Here is a 20591-nt window from a genome sequence, read left to right on the forward strand (position 1 = left end):
TGTCTGAGATGCCTGGATGACTAAAGAGCTTTGCACTGCCATCCTCAGATTAACAAAGCATCTGTTTAAATGTTGCCGCTCTAATACTGTAAACTGGGAATGAGCTCACCGGGAGTCTACAGGCAATCATTCTATTAAGCAAAACACTGTCTCAGGCATTTCATTACAAAGAAGCTAATTGTTGCTCCTGCCAAGAAAGTGCTGCTTATTGCTGCGTTTCTGTTTATATGCATGAGATGTTTTGCAAAGACAAGCAAATAAAATTAACATTATTTGATTACTTTGAAACACTGACAGTTAATTAACATGCTGTATGAAAGCAATCAGAAATACAAGATATGGACCAATAATCACAAAATTAAAGTAAAATAATCCCTCAAATCTATACGTCTATGGTTTGTATTTTGTTAATAATTGCATTTTTTGGTAACAAGGGAATTCACTGTTAATCAAAAACCGATTTGAGAAAGTGACCAGAATGTGCATTACTGATAAAAACCTATGACTGTTTTATATAAATGACAAACAAGGATGCTTTCTATGTCCTCAAGTCATATTAGATTATAGTGTTCTGCTTAGTGCAAATAGTGATATTAGTTTCATGTTAATGGACAGTGGTGCTACAATAAACCAACACGGTGTTAGCAAGTAGTAGTAGTTACTGGTAGAAGTATAACAGATTGGGAGTAAGCAGCAGTGAATATAGTCTTGAACATTGCGAGCCAGTTTTTGCTGAAGTAATCAAACCTGGTCACAGATGGTGAAATGCTTCGTGTACGGCATGGACCCATTTCACCTGGATGTTTGTGTTTCTCCTTGCTCAGCCTTTGTTCTGTCATATCTTACATTTCGTACTCCTCTCTGCTGTTTCTGTGTATATGGTCCAGAAGGACACGGATGACCGATTTGGGACTCCTCATCTCCATGTCCATCGCTCTTCTCCCCTCGAGCCACAGTCGCCCTGCGTTAGGATCACAGGATCAGAGACACACAAATGCATATAGGCCTATAGATCAAGCTAACACCCCCATCCCCCCTCACGTTAATGCTCGCATCTACCTCTATACGCCTATATTCCTGCTCTAGTTTATGTGTTTAGCATCGAAGCGTGAAAAATAGGCACCCCTCCTGTCAAATGTGCAAGTAACAGATGGAGAAAGATCAGGGCGGTAGGTGTGCACTCAAAAGCAAGCCAACTATTGAACATGCCTGAGAGAACAAGAGCATTTTAATACTGCCTTAGCTCCGACGGCCTGGGGTCACAACATGCCAGTATGCATCCTAAAGGTCGCCCATAGGTTGTGGTTGTGGCAGTGGCATTATTAGACTTCCACAAAAGGGCGCATTTATCAGCTGGGGGTAAATGAAGCGTGTTATTGGATCTTTGCAAATGATCTCCCAGTCCCACGCAGGAGTTTAAGTAGTCATCTCATTGCTACGGTAAAAATCACACTGTGGACTTTTAACAACCAACTGAGGCGTGATTCAATTTGTGCAAAATGATTAAATGGCTTGATGACAATTAATTAAACTGTAGCCTATTAGATGGAGATGATTATATCAATAATGGCTCTTAGTGGAATAAAGGAGCACAATACAAACCTCATTGGCGTCATACTAATAGTGAATTCTTTAAGGGCAGGTTAAACGAGAGGATTGAGAAAAGATACTAAATAAACTGGAATTTTGCAGCTCCCTTTGCTTTATAAGGCGATTAACCTCTTGAATCCCCCCTTGAACAGAGCACATTATTCTTCAGTTTGGCTTTACCCAAATCTAAAAGCTTCTTGAAAAAAGTGTCAAAATTGCAACAAAAATGAGACCAAACAAGTGACGAACACATGACGAGAAAGCTACAAAAAAGGCAAAGAGGCAACAAAAGAGTAACAGAAAAGTGACAACAAAGTGGTGAAAAAGTGACAAAAATGTGTGACGGAAACGCAACAAAAAAAGCCACAAAACGGCAACAGAAATGTGACAAAAGAGATGAAAATGTGACGCAAACACAACAAAACAAGGTATGGGAAAAAAAGGTTCAAAAGTGTCCAAAAACAAAAAGATCCAGATTCAGTCTTAGCTTTCAAATGAGATGTTGCACTGGCCTATAGGCTGTAAGCATTTGGATTTGGGTTAAGCGGAACTGGAGAAAACGCACTTGGTCGAAGCGGGGGTTAAGATGTTAATGGTGAATATTTCTAAATTTAAAGTCTGACTCACATCAAAATGGTTGTTATGTTGTGGTAATCAAGGGCCAACCATAGAGTTTAAAGTTAAGATTCTTAAGATTCTTAATTTTACAGCTTTAGGAGCCCGGGCCAAAATTTTAAAAGCCCTGAAATATACACTAAAGGTACAGCAAAAATTAAAGGAATAATCCGCATAGTTTTAGTAATACTTTTACAAGCTTAGGCTATTCCCTGCAGATAGCAACTAATAGCCTTTATTTCATGCCTCACATGTTCGATATCAATTGTTGACCATTTATGTTTCTGTTTGCGCCAACCAAAATGCAGACACAAAAGAGAGAGCAGAGACCTGTGCGTATGGAGCTCTGTCTGTGCGTGCCTGCCTTGTATCGATGGCTTTACAACCTGATCAGTTTGTTGCAATACCGAGGACGTAACAGACTGTGGATAAAGAGGAACAATATGCCAGTCAGAGCATATGCTTCCCGCCCATCCCAATATCATGCAGACCTTTAACAATGTAGCCTACAACAAAATGATATATGCGGAACCTGCTTGTTTGAAAGTAAGTAATTCGAGCACAAACGTTTTATTATGAAATTACCTTGCATTTACGTGGAATGTTACGTCCATCGAACTTGAGATCTTTTAAAAAAATGTTGGCAAGTTATCAGTCTCTATTTAGGCTGCGACACTGCCATCCAGAGGTGAATATGAAAACTGCATAAATTGGTGGCGTCTCTATCTAATAATACTGTGCATTAAAGGAACACACTTTTCCCGGAATTTGAAAATGCGACTCATCTGATGAGGCAGAGGGGTGTTGGTTATTTTGCCATAATGAATGGGAAAAAAGAAAAGAAAAAAGAAAGAAGGAAGGAAGCTATTCCAGAGACATTAAGTAGCCTACGCGTATGTTGAAGATGTGTATGATGTTTCTCGAAAACATGGACACTAGAAAGATATTTGCATACATTTATTACCGTCATAATAGCATCGAGTGCTGGAACAAACATTATTTTTCTGATTAACAGTCTTACTTTTTACCTGCAATTCAATTACAGTCGGTAAACAGATGCCACAGTGAACAGAGCTTTGGTTTACACTCAACTTCTCTGAACGATGCATAGAATTGTACCTACATACATGAAAACACTGCTGGTAAAAGGGTTGCAATAAAGTGATATTTTGTAGTGGTTTACATTTGTCTCGGAGTACCTTTGACTGTTCAAAGACTTCTTGGAATTAATCCCTTTAGAAAATAACATGAGTGAATAAAATCAAAAACATTATTGTGAAGTTGAATGAGGCCTATCATAAGAGTAGACTGGCAGTAAATAAAGGACTTAAAAAGTCCCTCTATTGAAATATCTGCAATAATAAGAACATTCACTTGATAAATCCTCTGCTTCCGTCAGAGCAATCGAACAGGAGAAGCTTGAAAACAAATGTCTGCGATGCAGGAACACGAGTCACAGCACTGACCCTCAGTGCTCAACAGTTTGTCGTACCATCCTCTGGTACTCCAGTCTGGTGGGCTGCAGCCCCCGTGTCCAAGAAATACACTTTACAACCACATGACAATGGCTCACATCAGAAACAGAAAGGGCAGAGAGTGGTTCAAAGAAAACTGAGTTGAGGTGATGTGATCAGAGCTCAGAGTAAGTCAGTCAATTCCTTCATTATTATGAATCCTATTGTACCACAAATATAAACACGTTTTTTGATTATTATTAAAAAAGAAAAAGAAAAGAAAGAAAAAGCAAAACTAAATGCCTCATTGCACTTGATATAATTAAACTAAAATTATTAGGACTTTGAGTATCAATTCGATTTTGGCAAAAACGGCAGAACATCACACAAACAACGAATCCTAAATGTTCAGAAAAACACTGTTATTGAACACTGCTCACCCAGGACGAGTCTGGGTGTAAGATTGCACAAGTGGTATATATGTAAAATGAGTCATGTGATTAAAAAAAAGTATAAATCCTCATAGTGTTGATTTTGGTTTGTGTAAAAGGCAGCTTGTTATGAATGACCTGGTTCATTGATGGATAATTGTTAATAAAGAATGGTTTCCCTGAAGAAAAACTGGTTATGTACATTAGCACTTGATATTGTGCGTTGCAATGAGGTGTTGGTTTAACAGGACAAAGAGAAAGTGTAGCATTAACAAATAAAGTCATTGTGGGACAGACACAAAAACATAGGGACAAATATAAAAGCTCAGACAAAGGGTGGATAATATCAACACGAAAGAGGAAAACCACAGAGATGCCCGCTGACATGAGCAGAGACAGCTCTCTGCTGTTGTCCAATGGCACTGCCACACTGAGGCTCCACAGATTAAAGAGGGAGATACTAATAATTACAAAATTATACAAACTCATTTGTAAAATAGAATGTAAACTGATTACCTTTAAGTATCCCAACCCATTCCCTTAAGACGATAAAATAAAATAATTTTGCATAACGAGGACTAAATATTTGATGTTGTCATTGACCTCAGAGGAATGTCAAAAAATAAAGCAGCCAAAGGTCCACAGCCACGGTCAGGCATCACTTTGGCACAAGTTGATGATGTCACTACATTTTTGGCACTTCATTTGGCGGCGCATTCATTTAATTGGCTAAGTGCTTGTTTTTTGGCTTAGTACAAAATGCATCTGTGCTTTTTCATTTAATATAAAATGCATTCTCAGTAACTTCAATGTAAGGCATAGGGCGTTCACAGGCAAATGTCTAGTAGTTAAAGTGCATTCCACTGATACAGTTAATATCAATGTTGAAGGATTGTACTAACCAATCTGCCTGTTCTCCTACACAAATACTGGACACATTCCTTTTCACAATAATAACCTTCACTGGAAACACATCAAACATGTGAGAAATTGCTTTGCAAAACTTCAGCTATGGCTTGTTTTATAATCATATAACAACAACAATACTAAGAACACTTGGGTAAACAAGAGCTTGTGGCCCAGGACAATGAGCCTGGACGGCAGAGGCTTCCTTTTGGACGGTGAGCGTTAGGGTAGAGTCTACCAGCGACCACTGACACTGGCCATGTCGTGAAACTGACGGGAGAGACGGCCACTTGCTCCCCCCTCCAGGAACGAAGACCTGATGGGCGGCTCAAACAGCTTCCTCCGGTTCTTGTTCAGTTCTGGGAGAGACACAAAAAATAGCACATTTTGTTTGTAGTAAATGGGAAGAGTACAACTGACAGTGATTTCTGCTCATCCCAATAGAGTGTTAGTGAGAAGATCAATTTCTGCATGTGTAATGATCTATGACAGCTGTAAGAGTTTGGTGAGTATTCTCATGTTCGTGGCTCCATTGATAAAGCTTGACAAGAAATAAGATTTCAATCAAAATGTTTGCTTACACAAAAACCTTGTTATATTCACTTACTTCTCAAATGAACTAAAAAAAAAAAGCAAAAAAAGAAACACAGTGAGAATGCTGGCATCTGTCAGAGAGAAATAATTGCCTGGCAGGTTAGAGGGAGATGTTAGTCTTTTCACTAGCTGAGTGTCAATGTAAGCGCATTCCCTTCCCTCCAGCTCAGGTTGTTGAGATGAGTGCTAAAGCCAGAGTGAGCCAACAAAATCAGGCACATCCTGGGATCACATTAGTCCCCCTAATTATTGTACAACACAGCCATTTCCTCCTTTCATTAACCTTGGCTTTGTTTCGCAGTTCAATAAATATCGAGAATGGGGAAATGCGTAATCCCATCGCAATTCACTTCTGTGCTGTTCTAAGATCTAAGAATGACATCAGTAATGAGGTGTGACACAGACATTTAGGACAATTTTAACTTGCCGGCACATCGCAATTGGTAAAACAGCTGGATCAGTCGGAGGAATCCCAAGATGCCTATTTAAACTCAACTTACTTTTAATAATGACCTGGACAGGGCCAAAAGAGACAGATTGAGTGTGACATTGCTGGCCCGGCTCTCATATTAAATACAAATTAATCTGAAAGAATCCCACAAAGGACTCTATTTTTGTTGGCCCTGTGGAGGCTTTTACAGCTAACACGCAAAAATCAGTGCAATCTCCTGACCTGAGATGGCGAGCAGCATTTTCCTCCGTGCTCCAAAGGTAGTGATGCCCAGTTCCTTCAAGTCCTGGTCCGTGAGAGTCAGAAATGTTTGAAGATCAATCTGCAAAGTAAAAACAAAAAAAGGTTAAAAAGGTTGTGTGCAGGTTGTCTGTAATTATTGACGGGATTAACGGGATAACTTTTCGTGATCATATCCAAAAAACATGAAAAAAAAAAGGAAAAAAAAAAAGGTCAAACCAGAGAAAGCAAGGTAAAAAATCGTAACTATGTTCTAGTGAAAGGGTAGTCTAACTTGTCATACGCATTATTATTTTTTTCTTAGGGATAGAAAGAAAAACTTTCATCTCCTAACTCACCTCTTGCTGCTGGAAGACGTCAGTGTATTTGCCGAGGCCCAACTTGCTGAAGAGCTCGGGGAGGTCGGACCCTTTCGTGGAGCAGTTGAGGCTGCAGCCGTTGCTACCGGTTACGGAGGAGATGCAGTCTATGTAGTTGCTGCTACTCAGGTAATGCTCTGTTGCTTGACAAGAAAAAGAAAGTTGATATTAGCATTCATACTTTGGGAAATAGTGTTACATTAATAACAGCAGACGAACAGTAGAAGAAACATCTTGCGTGATTTGAATTTACAGCAAAATTTTCAATTAGACATAGCCATTTGAAGCGGTAAATTACTGATATAAATATGAGAAAAAATGTACTGCAAGTTTTGTGTTACTTTATGTTTATATATTTATATATACAGAAATGAAAGAAAATAATGGATTGAACCAGGTTTAAATGTATGTTTTATGTTGTTGAAATATCAGCTACAAAGATTTTGTTCAGAGGTTTGTGAAAACGCCAAAAAATCTGTTTTATAGTACCTTTTCACATGGCCACAAAGTGCTTTACACGAGACTGTACAAGACTGAAAGGTTTGGAATCTGTAGGAATTGTGTTACGCTCATGTTGAGGAAACCGGTCCTAAAGTCTTGTAACGTCTGTGCTTGTATATTTCTCCTGTCTTTAGCCGCGGCTGTTTCTCTGTGATTTTTACAGTTTGTCATGTCAACAGAGTCTCAGTCTGAGTCAGCGTGTATGCTGCTCAAGACGTTAGCATGCTACCGGTTAGCACTGACTTCAACACGATAAACACACACATCTATGAACAATGAGGAAATACTACAGTAAAAGCTCAGCTCTGACCTCTGTCACGCGTTGTATCAAAGGTTTGGAGTGTGGTTCAGGGCTTTCTCTTGGAGAGGTCGGAGCTGAGCTGTTGAATTTAAATGCTAACAGGTAGCATGCTAACATCTTAAGCACTGACTCACTGGTTTCTTCACATAAACATGCGTCTCTGGAGCCGTGTTTTTACTGTTATCTTCTTGAGTAATGATTACGAGTACATTAAAATGCCACTGTCAATCAGTTGTCTTTCTTTTATATCTTGAGTAGCGATATTGTTACATGTTATAGTACTGCATAATTCTACTTCAGGATTCAAATTGGCCGGTATTGGTAAGAATCTGCTAATATACAGCAGATCATCATGATACAATAGATGAAAAACTCAAAAACAGTGCATGTACAGTATATGATCACATACACCCCTGACATTACTTCTGTTTGTATTTGTATGTAAATGAGGCTTGAACACTGATGGTGGGCAATATACTGACCAGATTTGTTTTGCTTCCTCTTGGGGCTACTGACGGCGCTGGAGAATTCATTGTGACCGATCCCATTACCGGTACCGTTCCTCTCTCTCCAGTTATCCGAGTCGCTGCCACTTCCAATGCCTTCACGACTGCCGGAGCGCGACAAGGAGAGTGGCGAGCCCTGGGAGGAGAGGTGTGACGACTTTAGGCATTTTGATTCAAAGTATGGTTTTCAGTGTTCTTTTTGTCATCATTTGTTTCAGTATAATCATACTGTGGACTAAAACGTCACTAAAGTAGTTAATGATCACTGCCATATGTCAAATCTCCACATGTTATACACTTATTTATCCTGACCTCGTAGGTAGTGCTCATGCTGGGTTTGTAGGGCACATGATTTGCTCTCCTCAGCTCTTTGATGGTCTCGGCGGGCATTGATTTGGAGAATCCAAGTCCGCTCCATGTGTTCGTGGGAGTCCGCACCTCCGTCACAACTGGCTTCTTCAACATTGCTGCAACAACCACATACATATATAATAAATATTCAAAACTAAAAATCCAGCTACATAAGGTCTTATCATGTACACAACTTTCTTTGTGACACTGTAATGAAGACCTCAGCTAACATGTTCTGAAAAGTATATGATTTGTGTATTGGTTTTAATTGCAATTAATAAAATTGCTTCTGGACATGTTTAAAATGTGCCTTTGAACAATCATAATAAAATAATAAAAAAAGTAATTCAGCAGAAAAACATACCACAAATCAGCCAATGCAGTTCAAGTATGAGGTTTAATGTTGTGCCATAAATATCCATAACTAGGAATTTATATTCGGATACTATTAACATTTCTCCCACATTCCCCTACTGCTATAAAAAGCAAAAGTATTGTGTAACTCAAACAGCAACACATGTTCGCTTACCTTTGGTTGCCAACAGCTTTTTCTGCTCATAGTCAAAAGCCTGAGAAGATGTCAGACAGATGTACAACCATTATCTTTATGGACACACATGCCAGGACTTTTCCAGAGATTGTGTGTGTGTGTTTTTTTACCTGCATGTTAGCAAATGAAGATTGCGGTGCCAGCCTAATTCTGTCCCGTTCATTTTGCTGTGCGGCTCTCTCAGCAGCGCGCTCGCTCCCTGGTGCCTTCTTATCCGCCACGGGACTGTCCGAAGAACTGGACTCCGCATCCGACAGGAGACAGTCTGAGCTGTTGGACAAATAAAACACACTTGCAGGAATGAATAGCGATGAGCATTGTTTTTGCTGACCTGGACAGGGTTGTATAACAGAGCCTATGAGACTCAATTTATCTGCTCATGAATTGCTTTGCCATCTGTAACGTTTTATCTTGGCGTCCAGATACATGCATTCCAAGTATGAATGCTCGTAACTGAGATTTTGACTTGGCTCGATCTTGTATTTACTCACAGCAAGAGAAATTTGAAGTATTGCCTTAGTGCGAACGTAGCCAGAGTTGTAGACCACATCCAAAAGCCTTCACTTCAATTCAACTTCTGACACAATGATAAGACCGATACAAGGAGTAAACACGTGGCTATGTTCCTGTGTAGGTCTCTCTGGGTTTTTTTTTGTTTTGTACATTTACAAATGAAAATCAACGCGCAGTTTCCCAAAGGGGAGTACATTTTCAGATTTTCTATACTTTTTTGTCAAGTCCATTTAGATACAAAGAAAATAGTATCTAGTAGTGCAGCGGCTAGCGCCCGTGTTTCACAGCTAGAAGGTCCCGGGTTCGATTCCCACCTGGACTTTCTGTGAAGTTTACATGTTCTCCCTGTGTCTGTGTAGGTTTCTTCCGGGTACTCCGGTTTCCCCTACCACTAAAAACATGTACAATAGGCCAGGATGAATGAGAGTGTGTTTGAGAGGGCGCATGGGGGATGACGGATAGAAACTAGAACATGGCTACAATCCGGTGTGGCTTGTTTACATGAATGAGACCCATGTATGTTCATCCCGACCAAATAAACCAATAAAATTTTTCAACAGATTTTCTCTACCACACTTCTCTGTTTATTCTAAACTACCCAAATATTTCTCGAATTGTGGCAATACTCCATTAGGTCCTATAAATCAGGCTTTATTTTTTATTTTTTTTAGCCTTCATGTTTTGGTGCATAAAAGCAATATAGTCACAAACACACTGGTAAAATAGTGTTTCCTTTTTCAATTGGATTTCTATGACATATTTAGAGTCTAACGTTTGAAGTAATTTTTATAGCTTAACTTGTTTTCATTTAGGTCTTGTTTTCATTAATGGGAAACAAAGCACAGTATCTCTAAGTGTTGACAGGAAATAATGATGACAAAATTGTGTCAAACATGAGCGCAGTGACAAAGACAGGGGTATAAGCTTCAACATACTGTAAATGAGAGTTCTTTGTCCCCTGCAGCAGCTCCACGGCTTGCCTCTTCCCTGATGATGTCTTACATGACGCCAGCATCTGCTTCAGCTCGCTCCCGTTGGCTGAATGCGAGGGGCTTCTGGGCATACCCACTTCCACAAATGTGTCCGAGCCTGTGGAGAAGAAAATCGACTTTTATTATCCTGATTATTTCGTGATTTCAAAACCGTTCATTACAGACATCAATAACAAAATAGCTGATATAATTAAGTGCGGTTATGCATATATTAAAAAGTGACAGGCCTCACTTAGCACATTCATTAATTTGGACCAAAGCGGTGTCTAATTACAGTTTTTCTCCCCCTGCTACACTACTTTCAACCACTCAGAGCACTGTACGAACGCACAGCTCAATCTCAGCGCACTATAACATAAAATAATATGATGTCAGTCAGCTTGCGACCCCTGGGGTACAATGTTTGAACCGTTTTACTGCACAGCCTGCCGTGGGATGGGGCGAGCCAGGGCAAATATTCTGGGACACAGGAGTGGGGAAGGGAGGGGAGGGGGGGCAAAGGAAACCTCACCGGTGCACACCACGTCGGGGCATGGCGTGCTCGGGAAAACAGTGAGGGAAAGAGAGACGCGTGAGAGAGCAGGTCTGAGGGGGAAACCGCCAGCACAAGACGCAAAGGAAATGAAGGCCTTTCAGAACCACGGGCCGACCACTGGTTAATCTGTCTCCCTTCCAGCGCAATAAACACACTCCAAAGGTTAAGAGGACTGTATAGACAACAGAAATAAGGCATTTCACTGTGGCTTCATGCATTGCATAAATCTTTAGTAGAGGAGCCTGAATTTGACGTCTGTGTTAAGTATGCAAGGCCATGGTCCAGAAATCGTGTACAGTGAAGATTGTTAACAGCTTCAAAATGCTGCTCCTCCAAGGTTACGGTGACATAAATCACACGGTCCTAAAATACTACATCTGGAAGAGAGTAGTAAAATAGGGCATGTTTTATACTCCAAGCCACAAGAAAATATTAAAGTTGAGACATGCCACATACTCCACAGAAGTCATAAATCACACATTTTGGAATACACCTGTTTAAGTTGTCGTACATGTGAAAGTTAAATCGCTGTACCTTCGTCTGAGTTGGACTTGCTGGATAGAGGTTCTGACGGGCTGTGCCCACTGGCTTCCTGCACTGGGTCACATGGAGGTGGGCTCAAAACGGTTTCTGCGAGCGATGCCGTTGTTATTCTTGTGTATACTGAACTAGGGTGCTGAAAACAAAACCACCATTAGATAGAGAGATAAATAACAATGTAGATTAAGGGCTGTCACGATAATTACTATATCGACTTATTGTTCAATAAATGAAAGATAAACGATACATTTTTGGGCTCGATATTTATCGTCTGTACATTTATTACATTTCCCCCGTTTTTTCTTTGTAAAACTTTGACTTCTAACTGAAGCAAATTGATTGGATTTGTGTGGTATTTTAGGACATGTTTATGCACTTTTAGAATAAAGGTTTGCTGTCATTTTCATGCCTGAGAGTTGACAGTATCTAGAATTGTTAGAGTCAATAATATTGTTTATCGCAATGCTTGAACTTTGTTATCGTGACAGACCTAATGTAGATAGACCAAATAAGTGGATTTGGGTTACTTTGACATGTCCGTTGAGAGTGCACGAGCCCTTGGAGCAGTCGGGCACCCCATTGGTCTGCTTGTCGATGGGAGCGAGGCCAGGTGGGGGCGATGGCGTGCTCTGCGTGTAACTCTGCACGCCTGACAACAGGATACTGCTGAGGGTGGCCTGGGTCGCCGGGTGCAACATGAGCTGAGATGAGAAAGCTGCCACACAGGGGGTTAAAATATTTTAATAGGATGCATTCACGTGACATTACAGCAGTGTAAAGAGCCTATACATGTCTTTCACTCATATGACTTTTGTTGTTATGGCGGCCATTTTGAATACTGAAGTAGAATTATGCAGTACTACAACATGTAACCATATCTCTACTGAGGATATAATGAAAGACTGACAGTGACATTTTAATGTACTCGTAATCATTGTTCAAGAAGATAACAGAAAAATCACAGCCCCAGAAACGGCCACATATTTATGTGAAGAAACCAGTGAGTCAGTGTTTAAGATGCTACCGGTTAGCATTTAGCTTCAACAGCTCAGCTCTGACCTCTCCAGGAGAAAGCGCTGAACCACACTCCAAACTTTGGATACATGTATCCAAATGTTGAGGTCAGAGCTGAGCTGTTACTGTAGTTTTTCCTCAGTGTTCATAGATGTGAGCCACACATGTGTTTATTGTGTTGAAGCCATTGACAGCTGATTGAATCAACTGTCAATGGTTGACAGTTGCTAACCGGTAGCATGCTAACGTCTTGAGTAGCTTAAACACTGACTCAGACTGAGACTGTTGACATGACAAACTGTAAAACTCACAGAGAAAGGTTTTCCGTTTCCTCTTTAATGTGCTAATTTAGTCTGAGTGAAGCAGATCTCCTGCTGTAGCTCGTCTGTGCCAAATTTGCTGGTTATATCACAAAAACGTGCGCTCTCTGGGGCTGTGTTTTAGTAGAGTAGTAGAGATATTCTTACATGTTGCAGTACTGCATAATGCTACTTCGGTATTCAAAATGGCCACCGGAACTATGCGTAATGTCATTGGAAACGCATGTATACATCAGTATCGAGGTGCCAAAGCTTTGTACATGAGAATTATCCTTTTAACTGTCAAAATGCAGGTTAATACCGCTGTAATGACTGAGCCTATCCACATGAAACAAAAACTGTCCTAAAATATGATGTCTTATTCAAGAACATGATTCATGATTGTTGTCAAAGCCATAATAGCATGTTTGTGGACTCAAACATGATTGAATTTTCCATTTGGAGACTTCCCTCTAAAACCATGCCCCTGCCCTGGCATCTGAAAGCTTGACATCTTTTTACAATATGAACTGAATGAACCGTAAGTATAATGCAGTGCCTTGTTGGTGGCTGACCTTGGGTGCTGGTGAGAGAGCTTGGCCACAGAGAGGGGGAGGGCACAGGGTTAGTGGGACTGGGGGTCTGCAGAGGACTCAGGGAGGTGTTTAAACTGTTGAGCACGGCATTGTGAGTTGCTGAGCTGCTGAGAGAGTGGGGAGCTGCTGCACTTAGGAAACCTAAACAGCAGAAAGGAGGAGAAGAAGGATAAATCAGTGGTGGTCCTGTCAGACTAAGGAGCCATTTTTCTGCCTAATCACATGTCTCATCGAGCTCGCAAAAATAATCTTGGTCGTCCAACTATTTAAGGGGAATTTCATCAAACTGCCATCAACCAGGCAGCAAACCGAAAACGGGTTTCTGAAAAGCTACAAGGTCACGGATGCAAAGTATACGTCTAGTGTGTCCTCAATCACAATACAACCATGTTATTGAGAGGAGCAACAATGTGGTGCCTGGTGGCTAGACCCAAACACAGTGTATGAAAACAGAAAGAAAAAGGTCTGTGGCTTTGACTCGAGGCTCGTTTGGCTCCAGGAATAAGGCCAGGGATTCTTCTGGCAGACTTCTCTGTAATCGAAGGAAGACAAGCATGTAGCAATTACTACAGGCAAGGATGTGGCCGTCCACAGCTTCATCACTGGCCCCTGATTTACACTGAGATCCCGTTCCTACTGTACGGAGACACTGGAGCACTTAGAAATGATGCTCTAATGGTAAAAATATTCACACACACAAACCAAAAGTAGTTACACAAATCTCTTCTTAATATGGTTCTATGCACAAATATCCATAAATGTGCCACTAGTTGAAAAAAAAAGTCTAATAAGGCATAGATGCTGCTTTGAGAGGCAGCTGAAAGCATAAAGACAGGATGAAAATAGCATGATTACTAAGGATGACGTGGGACAATGCATTTCATATTTCGTTTTCATTTCATATATTAACCCAAATATAACTTGTGACAACTTTTTGTTTGTTTTTTAACTAGCACCTGTTGATTTGTTGTCGATCTAAAGTTAATCTATTAACCCCCACCTGAACCGAGCACATTTTTTCAGTTCTCCAGTTTTACCCAAATCTAAAAGCTTCTCGACTGGAGCTTGCAGCCTATAGGCCAGTGTAACGCCTCATTTGAAAGCTAAGATTATAGATCACTGATCATAATCGTTTTTGTTGCGTTGTCGCCACGTTTTTGTCACTTTTTTGTTGCTTTCTTCATTGCTATTTTTTCCTTGTTTTTTGTAAGCGTTTCGTTTTCGTCACGTCGTATTTTAGTCGCTTTTTAATTGTGTTATTGTTGCTTTTCAGGCACATTTTTGTCGCTTCTTTATCGCTTTTTTGTCTCTTTTTTTGCTTTTTCATCACTTTTCAATCTGTTTTTTGTTGCTCTTTTTTGCTTTCTTTGTTGTATTTTCATCCTCATTTTCGTTGCAGTTTTGACACTTTTTTCAAGAAGCTTTTAGATTTAGGTAAAGCCAAACTGGAGAAAATGTGCTTAAGAGGTTAAACTAATAAATACATTTAACATTAAATTATCATATTGGTACTGTGCTGTAAAGTCCTACCGATAATTGAATTGGGCATTTCTGGTTTGCACCAATATTCAAACTGTTACCATGTGGAGGGTTAATGAGGCAACAATGATCCAGACACTGTCCTAGACTGGATATAACATGTCGTGTTTAGTTGATTTTACCATTAAACCCATACAATACATCACGTCAGCTGACTCTACTATCTTCTCTTTCCGCTGCGCCTGATGAATTACTCATGTCATACAGAGGAATCTGATTCCCGGACCGTTTCACATAAAAGCCGGTGTCTCAGGGTTATCATAATACTCCTCAGGCTAAAAGAAATATTGAAAAAAAATAATCACTGTTGGGCAACAAAAAAAAAAATCTAGTGTTCCAGTATGAACTCTATGGCAGTGAGCTGAGGTCAGTCCTGTGTGGTCATGACTGCTTTACGATACTCACGGTTCCCTCGCACTTTCTGCTACACGGAGGTTACTTTGTGATGGTTGGCTGCTCACTGAATGCACATGTGGATTTCTCCTTGGCACTTGGGGATTTACATACAGGCTCTGATTGGGGGCTACTGAGAAGCATACACTAAGCTGCTGTAGCCTCTGATTTACGCTGCGATGGATGTGTATCAGATGGTAGCAGACGCTATGATGTAGTGGCACAAGATTCCAGAGAATGCCTGGCACTGAGATACATTATCAGGGCTAGATGTTTTGCTGAGAGGGAAGACTCTCAGCGTGCAACCAGCCCAGATGTGACTGACAATGATTTATGATCACATTAGTTCCTCTGCAGAGACTCGTGCATCAAGGTTTTTTTTTTTTTTCTAACACAATCTTTTTGTGTGTGTGAAATGATGCAATTGGATTTCTGCACTCTGTGTAACTCCAATTAGTGTCTTGTAATTAAACGTAGTAACAAAGGATTATCAAGTAACCGGACACAGCTTTTTGAGACGAAGGTTGCACCAAACAATCACATTTTAACCAATTAAAATGTGATTAGACAAAACAGATTATTAGCGCTAAGTCACTTTTTCTTGAACAATGGAGACATATATACTGGTTATATGAACAGTTTAGCAATGAAGTTATACAAGAGCTTAATATTTTCCTCTGTATAATATTTTAACCTCTAGGCCGTTTTCCGTAAATGCATCAACATTCAGATTAGTGCTTTGGGACAAACACAATCATGGACAAAAATAACGATGAGTTATGACCTCATTGAGATACAATGTTCTTAAATTCTTCGTCTAAACGCAGCTATTTACCCAGATTGCTGAGCCCCAGTCCAGCTGAGGCCAGAATGTCCAGGCCAACGGGGCAGATGAGGGAGGGGGAGGGGCCATTGTGGGCAGGGGTCACTGCGATGGGGGGCGACGAGCATGACACGCCGCTGCTCTCCAGTCTCAGGATGAACTTCCGCGCTTCGTACATGTTTACTGCGTTCCTCTCCACACTCTTCACGATCACAGACTGCAATAAAGAGACAGACTTACACTTTGCTTCATGCAGGCTTGTCAATAACAATTTAGACTAGCTACACACTATGATGCAGCTCTAAACAATAAACATTTGGCCCTCTTTGTGATTCGCTAATTGGGACCATTATTACATGACTCAAAGTTTAGGAAAGTCTGGGTCTTCCAGCAAACTCTGTCAAATCACTAGAAAACGACACCACAGATAGTGGAGGGAATGTTGGCACCAGTGGATAGGAGTGAAGGAGAGGATGAGGGGAAGACTAACACATGAGGGAGGAAGGAAGAGGGAATTAGGCGCAGATTAGGAGGGTAAACAGTGCTGTGTGGGAGAAACTGGGAGACAGCGGGAGACATGGGAGCAAAGTTTTCGACTCGATTGCATAACAAACATCTGTCTGATATAGCGATAGATAGATGAAATAAATGGGCTTATATTAGTCAACAACTTATATAAATAGCTGTCTGTTGGGTTATTTAAAGACATAACTGAATGATGGAAATAATATCAGTATATCTACTTGAATAGAATATAGCAATACGAATATACAATTAGAGGATGGAAACACAAAAACAGTTCCTCCTTTGCTAAATCTAAATTCATAGTGGCAAAATTGTGTTTATACATGAATGAATACTAGTACAATTCATTTTGATTTCTACTGTGAGAGGAAGTGAATTTTGTTTTCAACATCAGGAGAAACTTAAAAATGGGCACTAATCCTGCTCTTGCCTTTCTGTTTTGCCTTCACTAAATAATGTAGTCTGAGCACGTTCCATGGGTCTGACATGCATACACTCCCTGCCCCTATGACGATGCCAATACGGCAGCAACAAAGAGGCCACTCCGTGCCTTTGGACTGCGCCTTTTGGATCACTGCGGCCCCCTCATTAAAATGTTTAAGTGAAGAAATCCTACAGAGTGGGCTGGTGTTTACTCTGGCACCTTGGCACTGGTCTCTAAGGGCCTGACAAGTCTGGGCATCGGGCCTTGGCTCAGTCAGGACGGTGCACGGGTGTCTAAGAGCTTGTTTGAATTATGAATAGAAAATCCGAGGCTAACTTTAGCGTCTGGTTTTGAGCAAAGCACATGTGTCCGACAGGTGTGTCAAGATGCTTGTAAATCACAGTGTATTGCTTCAGCATGTTAAAACAACAGACTTGGGCAAATGCACGCAAGAGACTGGACTATTTCTCAGTTGGGGGAGATCGAGCGTTCAGTGATGACTGAGGTTTGGATTTGGTGAAGCACGCCGAGTGTGTATGCGCGGCTGTGTGCGGCCAGACTCTTTCCTGAGAGTTTGCACAGCACGAGAACGGCAAATTTCCTATTGGTTTTAAGCTACAGTTGGTGATGAAATGTGACGTGACAATCTATAATTTATTTCAATTGTAGGAATGCGAATAGTAGAGGGTACGCCTGGAACAGTAGGTTCCTTCGCTCTTATTAGATTTACCTGACGTTGAATTTAAGCGGGCGAGACAGCGCCTTTTCAAACAAGAGGTGTGACTTTACATGGGGGAAACTGTGTTGGCAAAGAGGATGGTCTTTGACTATGTGGTATGTGGGTGACACACCTTGCTAGGCTGTTTTGGCTTTGGCTTGATGCTGATGAAGACATCCAGTTGTTCCATTAGTGCTGTTATACACTGGGGCTCCACCTCCACATCTTCTTTTATGTCAAACATTAGGACCAGCGGCAAGCAACCCTGTAGAGCAAAAAAACAACAACATGAAAAAACTGTTTGTCATTCCGAGAGCAAAATATGCTCTGTTATCTTTACATCTCTGTTGTCTCTATAATATTTTATCCAGCGCTGACCTACATACAGTATATCACGTTAAATCAATAAATACTAGTCATAGCTGGATCCCACTCTGAAGTTGGGGGAATTCCTCCAACGCTAGACTGTTCTGCATGATCACCACAGCACCGCACGCACCACAGACGGCTATATTTTGGGTACAGTGCTGAAAACTATAGTAAGTGGGTGTAATTAGTGACAGAGAATGGGCCAAGACCAGCTTTGTCAAGCTTGGGGCTGTAATCTACAGTCCGGCGAAGAGAGGCCAAATCACAAAGAGCATATGGACTGTGCTATACGTCTGCGCTATAATCTGTTACAACTCCCTATTTTTACATTCGTCCGTGTGCGCACCTCGGGCATCCAATTTACTTCACACACTGTTTGTTATTGTCCAGACAGAGGCTTCTCCGTTCCACATTGGCTGTTTCAGACCTAGTGAAAGCCGTGTCGTGTTCAGCCGGTGCAACAGCTTTGGCATTTGCTAAACGTCTCTGGGGCCAAATAGGAGACCGCAGACAAAGGGAAGGCAAGCAGAATTATGGGTGTCCAAACACACAGCCAAAGATGTTTACGGGTGAGCTGTGCTATATCCTCCAGCGCGGCAGCAGCTTTAACCAAACGCAATTAAAGAACCATCCTTTCTGTGCATTTTTCTGACTGACTTTTGATTGTGATTCCCAGTTATTCCAATAAAGATAGCCTTGTGGTCCCGGGCAATAAGACAAGAATGACCACAAAACATTATGAACCAGGAGACATTTAAATTCAAGGCTCTCGTCTTAAAAATGCGAAAGTACTGACAACTAAATTACAGGCAGGAATAACCGCATCCGCTCTCTCTACCAAAATGATTGTATATGGGCCTCGGCCAAACAGATCCAGAAACATATTACATGTATGTGGCTGCTATAATTTATACAGTTTAACCTTCTCTGAGCAGGATGTTATGATTTTCACAGTTTTTAACAAGGACTAATCTGCAATCCTGAGGGGCCACCCAAGGAACATCCACAGCCATAGCGCTATGACAAACTGTAGTAAGCATATTTGTTTTGGATTGATTATTAATTAACAAAACATAGTAACTAAAAACAGTTAATGCAATAAACTTCAATCTATCACAGATAAATAGAAGTAGCTTTATTCCTTTAATGAAACAGATAAGATTAGAATAGTATTTTGCTTTTGCCTAAGTCATCGGTGTCAAAGTGAAAAGCTGTCTCATGAGCGAGAACATTTAGGTGTGGATGCATGTAAATGAAAAAGGCCTGTGCATATCCACCTCCTGTTTTTGTACCCACCATAAGATACTGCCGTGCCAGACACACCGACTCGATTGTGCCCTGGATGTAAACAGTGGACTTCTTCTGCGGGCTGTTGAGGTCAGGGAAGTGTATCTGCGCCCCTGTCCTCTGTGTGATGTGCTTGATGTTGCTGCCGTTGCGTCCCTTCATAAAAAGGTGGTGTTGGGGGGCGATGTCCAGGTGGGTAGTGACTGAGATGGTGCTGGCCAGGCTGCCCGCCAGATGCTCCAACAGCAGGGCCGTGCCCCTCTGGGAACAGGACATGACAAGGTAATGAGCGTCCGTTCAGTCAGAGGCTTCATGTGGAACCGTCTGCTGTAATCAATCATTGTGCTGCGTAAACGAGAGGACACAACTCAAGTCTAAAGTATGCTTTTCTTCTGTAGTACAGCTTGATTCTTTCACAGCAAAATGGGTGACAAGCAGCCATTTCCATGACATATTCATGATCAAAAACATACAGATTTCTTTATTTTTTATTTCTGAATGAAAATATATAATTAAAATGGTCGATTGAGCCGTTTTTGTTTGATTATATGCTGAATAAAGTTAAGTTCAGCCGAAAGCTGGACATTTTATTTTTACTGCATCTGCTTCAACTTCTCAAACGTTTTTCAACCATCACTTGACCGACCAAGTGAGGCATTTCCAACTTGAAGCAGGAGCTCATGCACTGTGGCCAGTCTTTCACGGTGGTTTTGGGAATCTTCAGAGGTGTTTGAATGGTGTCACACCACCATCACACTAACATTCCTGTAATCCTCTGGCCTCGGGCTGGCACTGCATACAATCAGGACTGAGCCCTCCGACCTACCACAAGCACAGGGAAGTGCCAGCCCAACCAGCAAATCATCTACAGTACGCACATAAAGACTATGTGCAAATGTAGGCCACAGTAAACGCAGACGCATGAATGAATGCATGTGTAATGTACACAAATATAGCGTCTGGCAAACTAAACAAAGCCCCGTATGCAGAGCTGGACATTAACTGGCAGAGACAATGAGAAGATTCTTGGGCAGCGTTTCCCAAACCACAGCTCAAGAAAATGCCACTGCTTAGACATGTGTATATGCAGTATGATGATTGCTATTCTCAAGAGCAGAGGGTTTAACAACAACACAAAACCAGAGAAAAGAGTCTTGGGAAAGGCTTGAACAATT

The 20591-nt window shown here is 41.1% G+C and overlaps 1 protein-coding gene across 3 annotated transcripts in view; it reads right to left on the minus strand.

The window, feature by feature from the left end:
- Nucleotides 1-3092: 3092 nt before the first annotated feature.
- bicc1a (BicC family RNA binding protein 1a) overlaps nt 3093-20591 on the minus strand; it is a 62449-nt gene continuing 44950 nt past the window's right edge. For 2 of the 3 annotated variants that reach the window (XM_079560469.1, XM_079560467.1), the window contains 14 exons: nt 19426-19677; nt 17894-18025; nt 16106-16310; nt 13318-13479; nt 11957-12144; nt 11424-11565; nt 10298-10451; nt 8960-9119; nt 8829-8868; nt 8261-8415; nt 7925-8084; nt 6620-6783; nt 6264-6363; nt 3093-5355 (listed from right to left, as the gene is read on the minus strand). In XM_079560469.1, coding sequence (XP_079416595.1) covers nt 5231-5355; nt 6264-6363; nt 6620-6783; nt 7925-8084; nt 8261-8415; nt 8829-8868; nt 8960-9119; nt 10298-10451; nt 11424-11565; nt 11957-12144; nt 13318-13479; nt 16106-16310; nt 17894-18025; nt 19426-19677 — 2139 coding nt within the window. In that variant the 3' untranslated portion in view covers nt 3093-5230. The remainder of the gene's footprint in view (nt 5356-6263; nt 6364-6619; nt 6784-7924; nt 8085-8260; nt 8416-8828; nt 8869-8959; nt 9120-10297; nt 10452-11423; nt 11566-11956; nt 12145-13317; nt 13480-16105; nt 16311-17893; nt 18026-19425; nt 19678-20591) is intronic. The other variant, XM_079560468.1, reaches the window with a different exon arrangement.

The sequence above is a fragment of the Gobius niger genome (genome assembly GCF_951799975.1).
Source record: "Gobius niger genome assembly, chromosome: 7".
Lineage (NCBI taxonomy): Eukaryota > Metazoa > Chordata > Actinopteri > Gobiiformes > Gobiidae > Gobius > Gobius niger.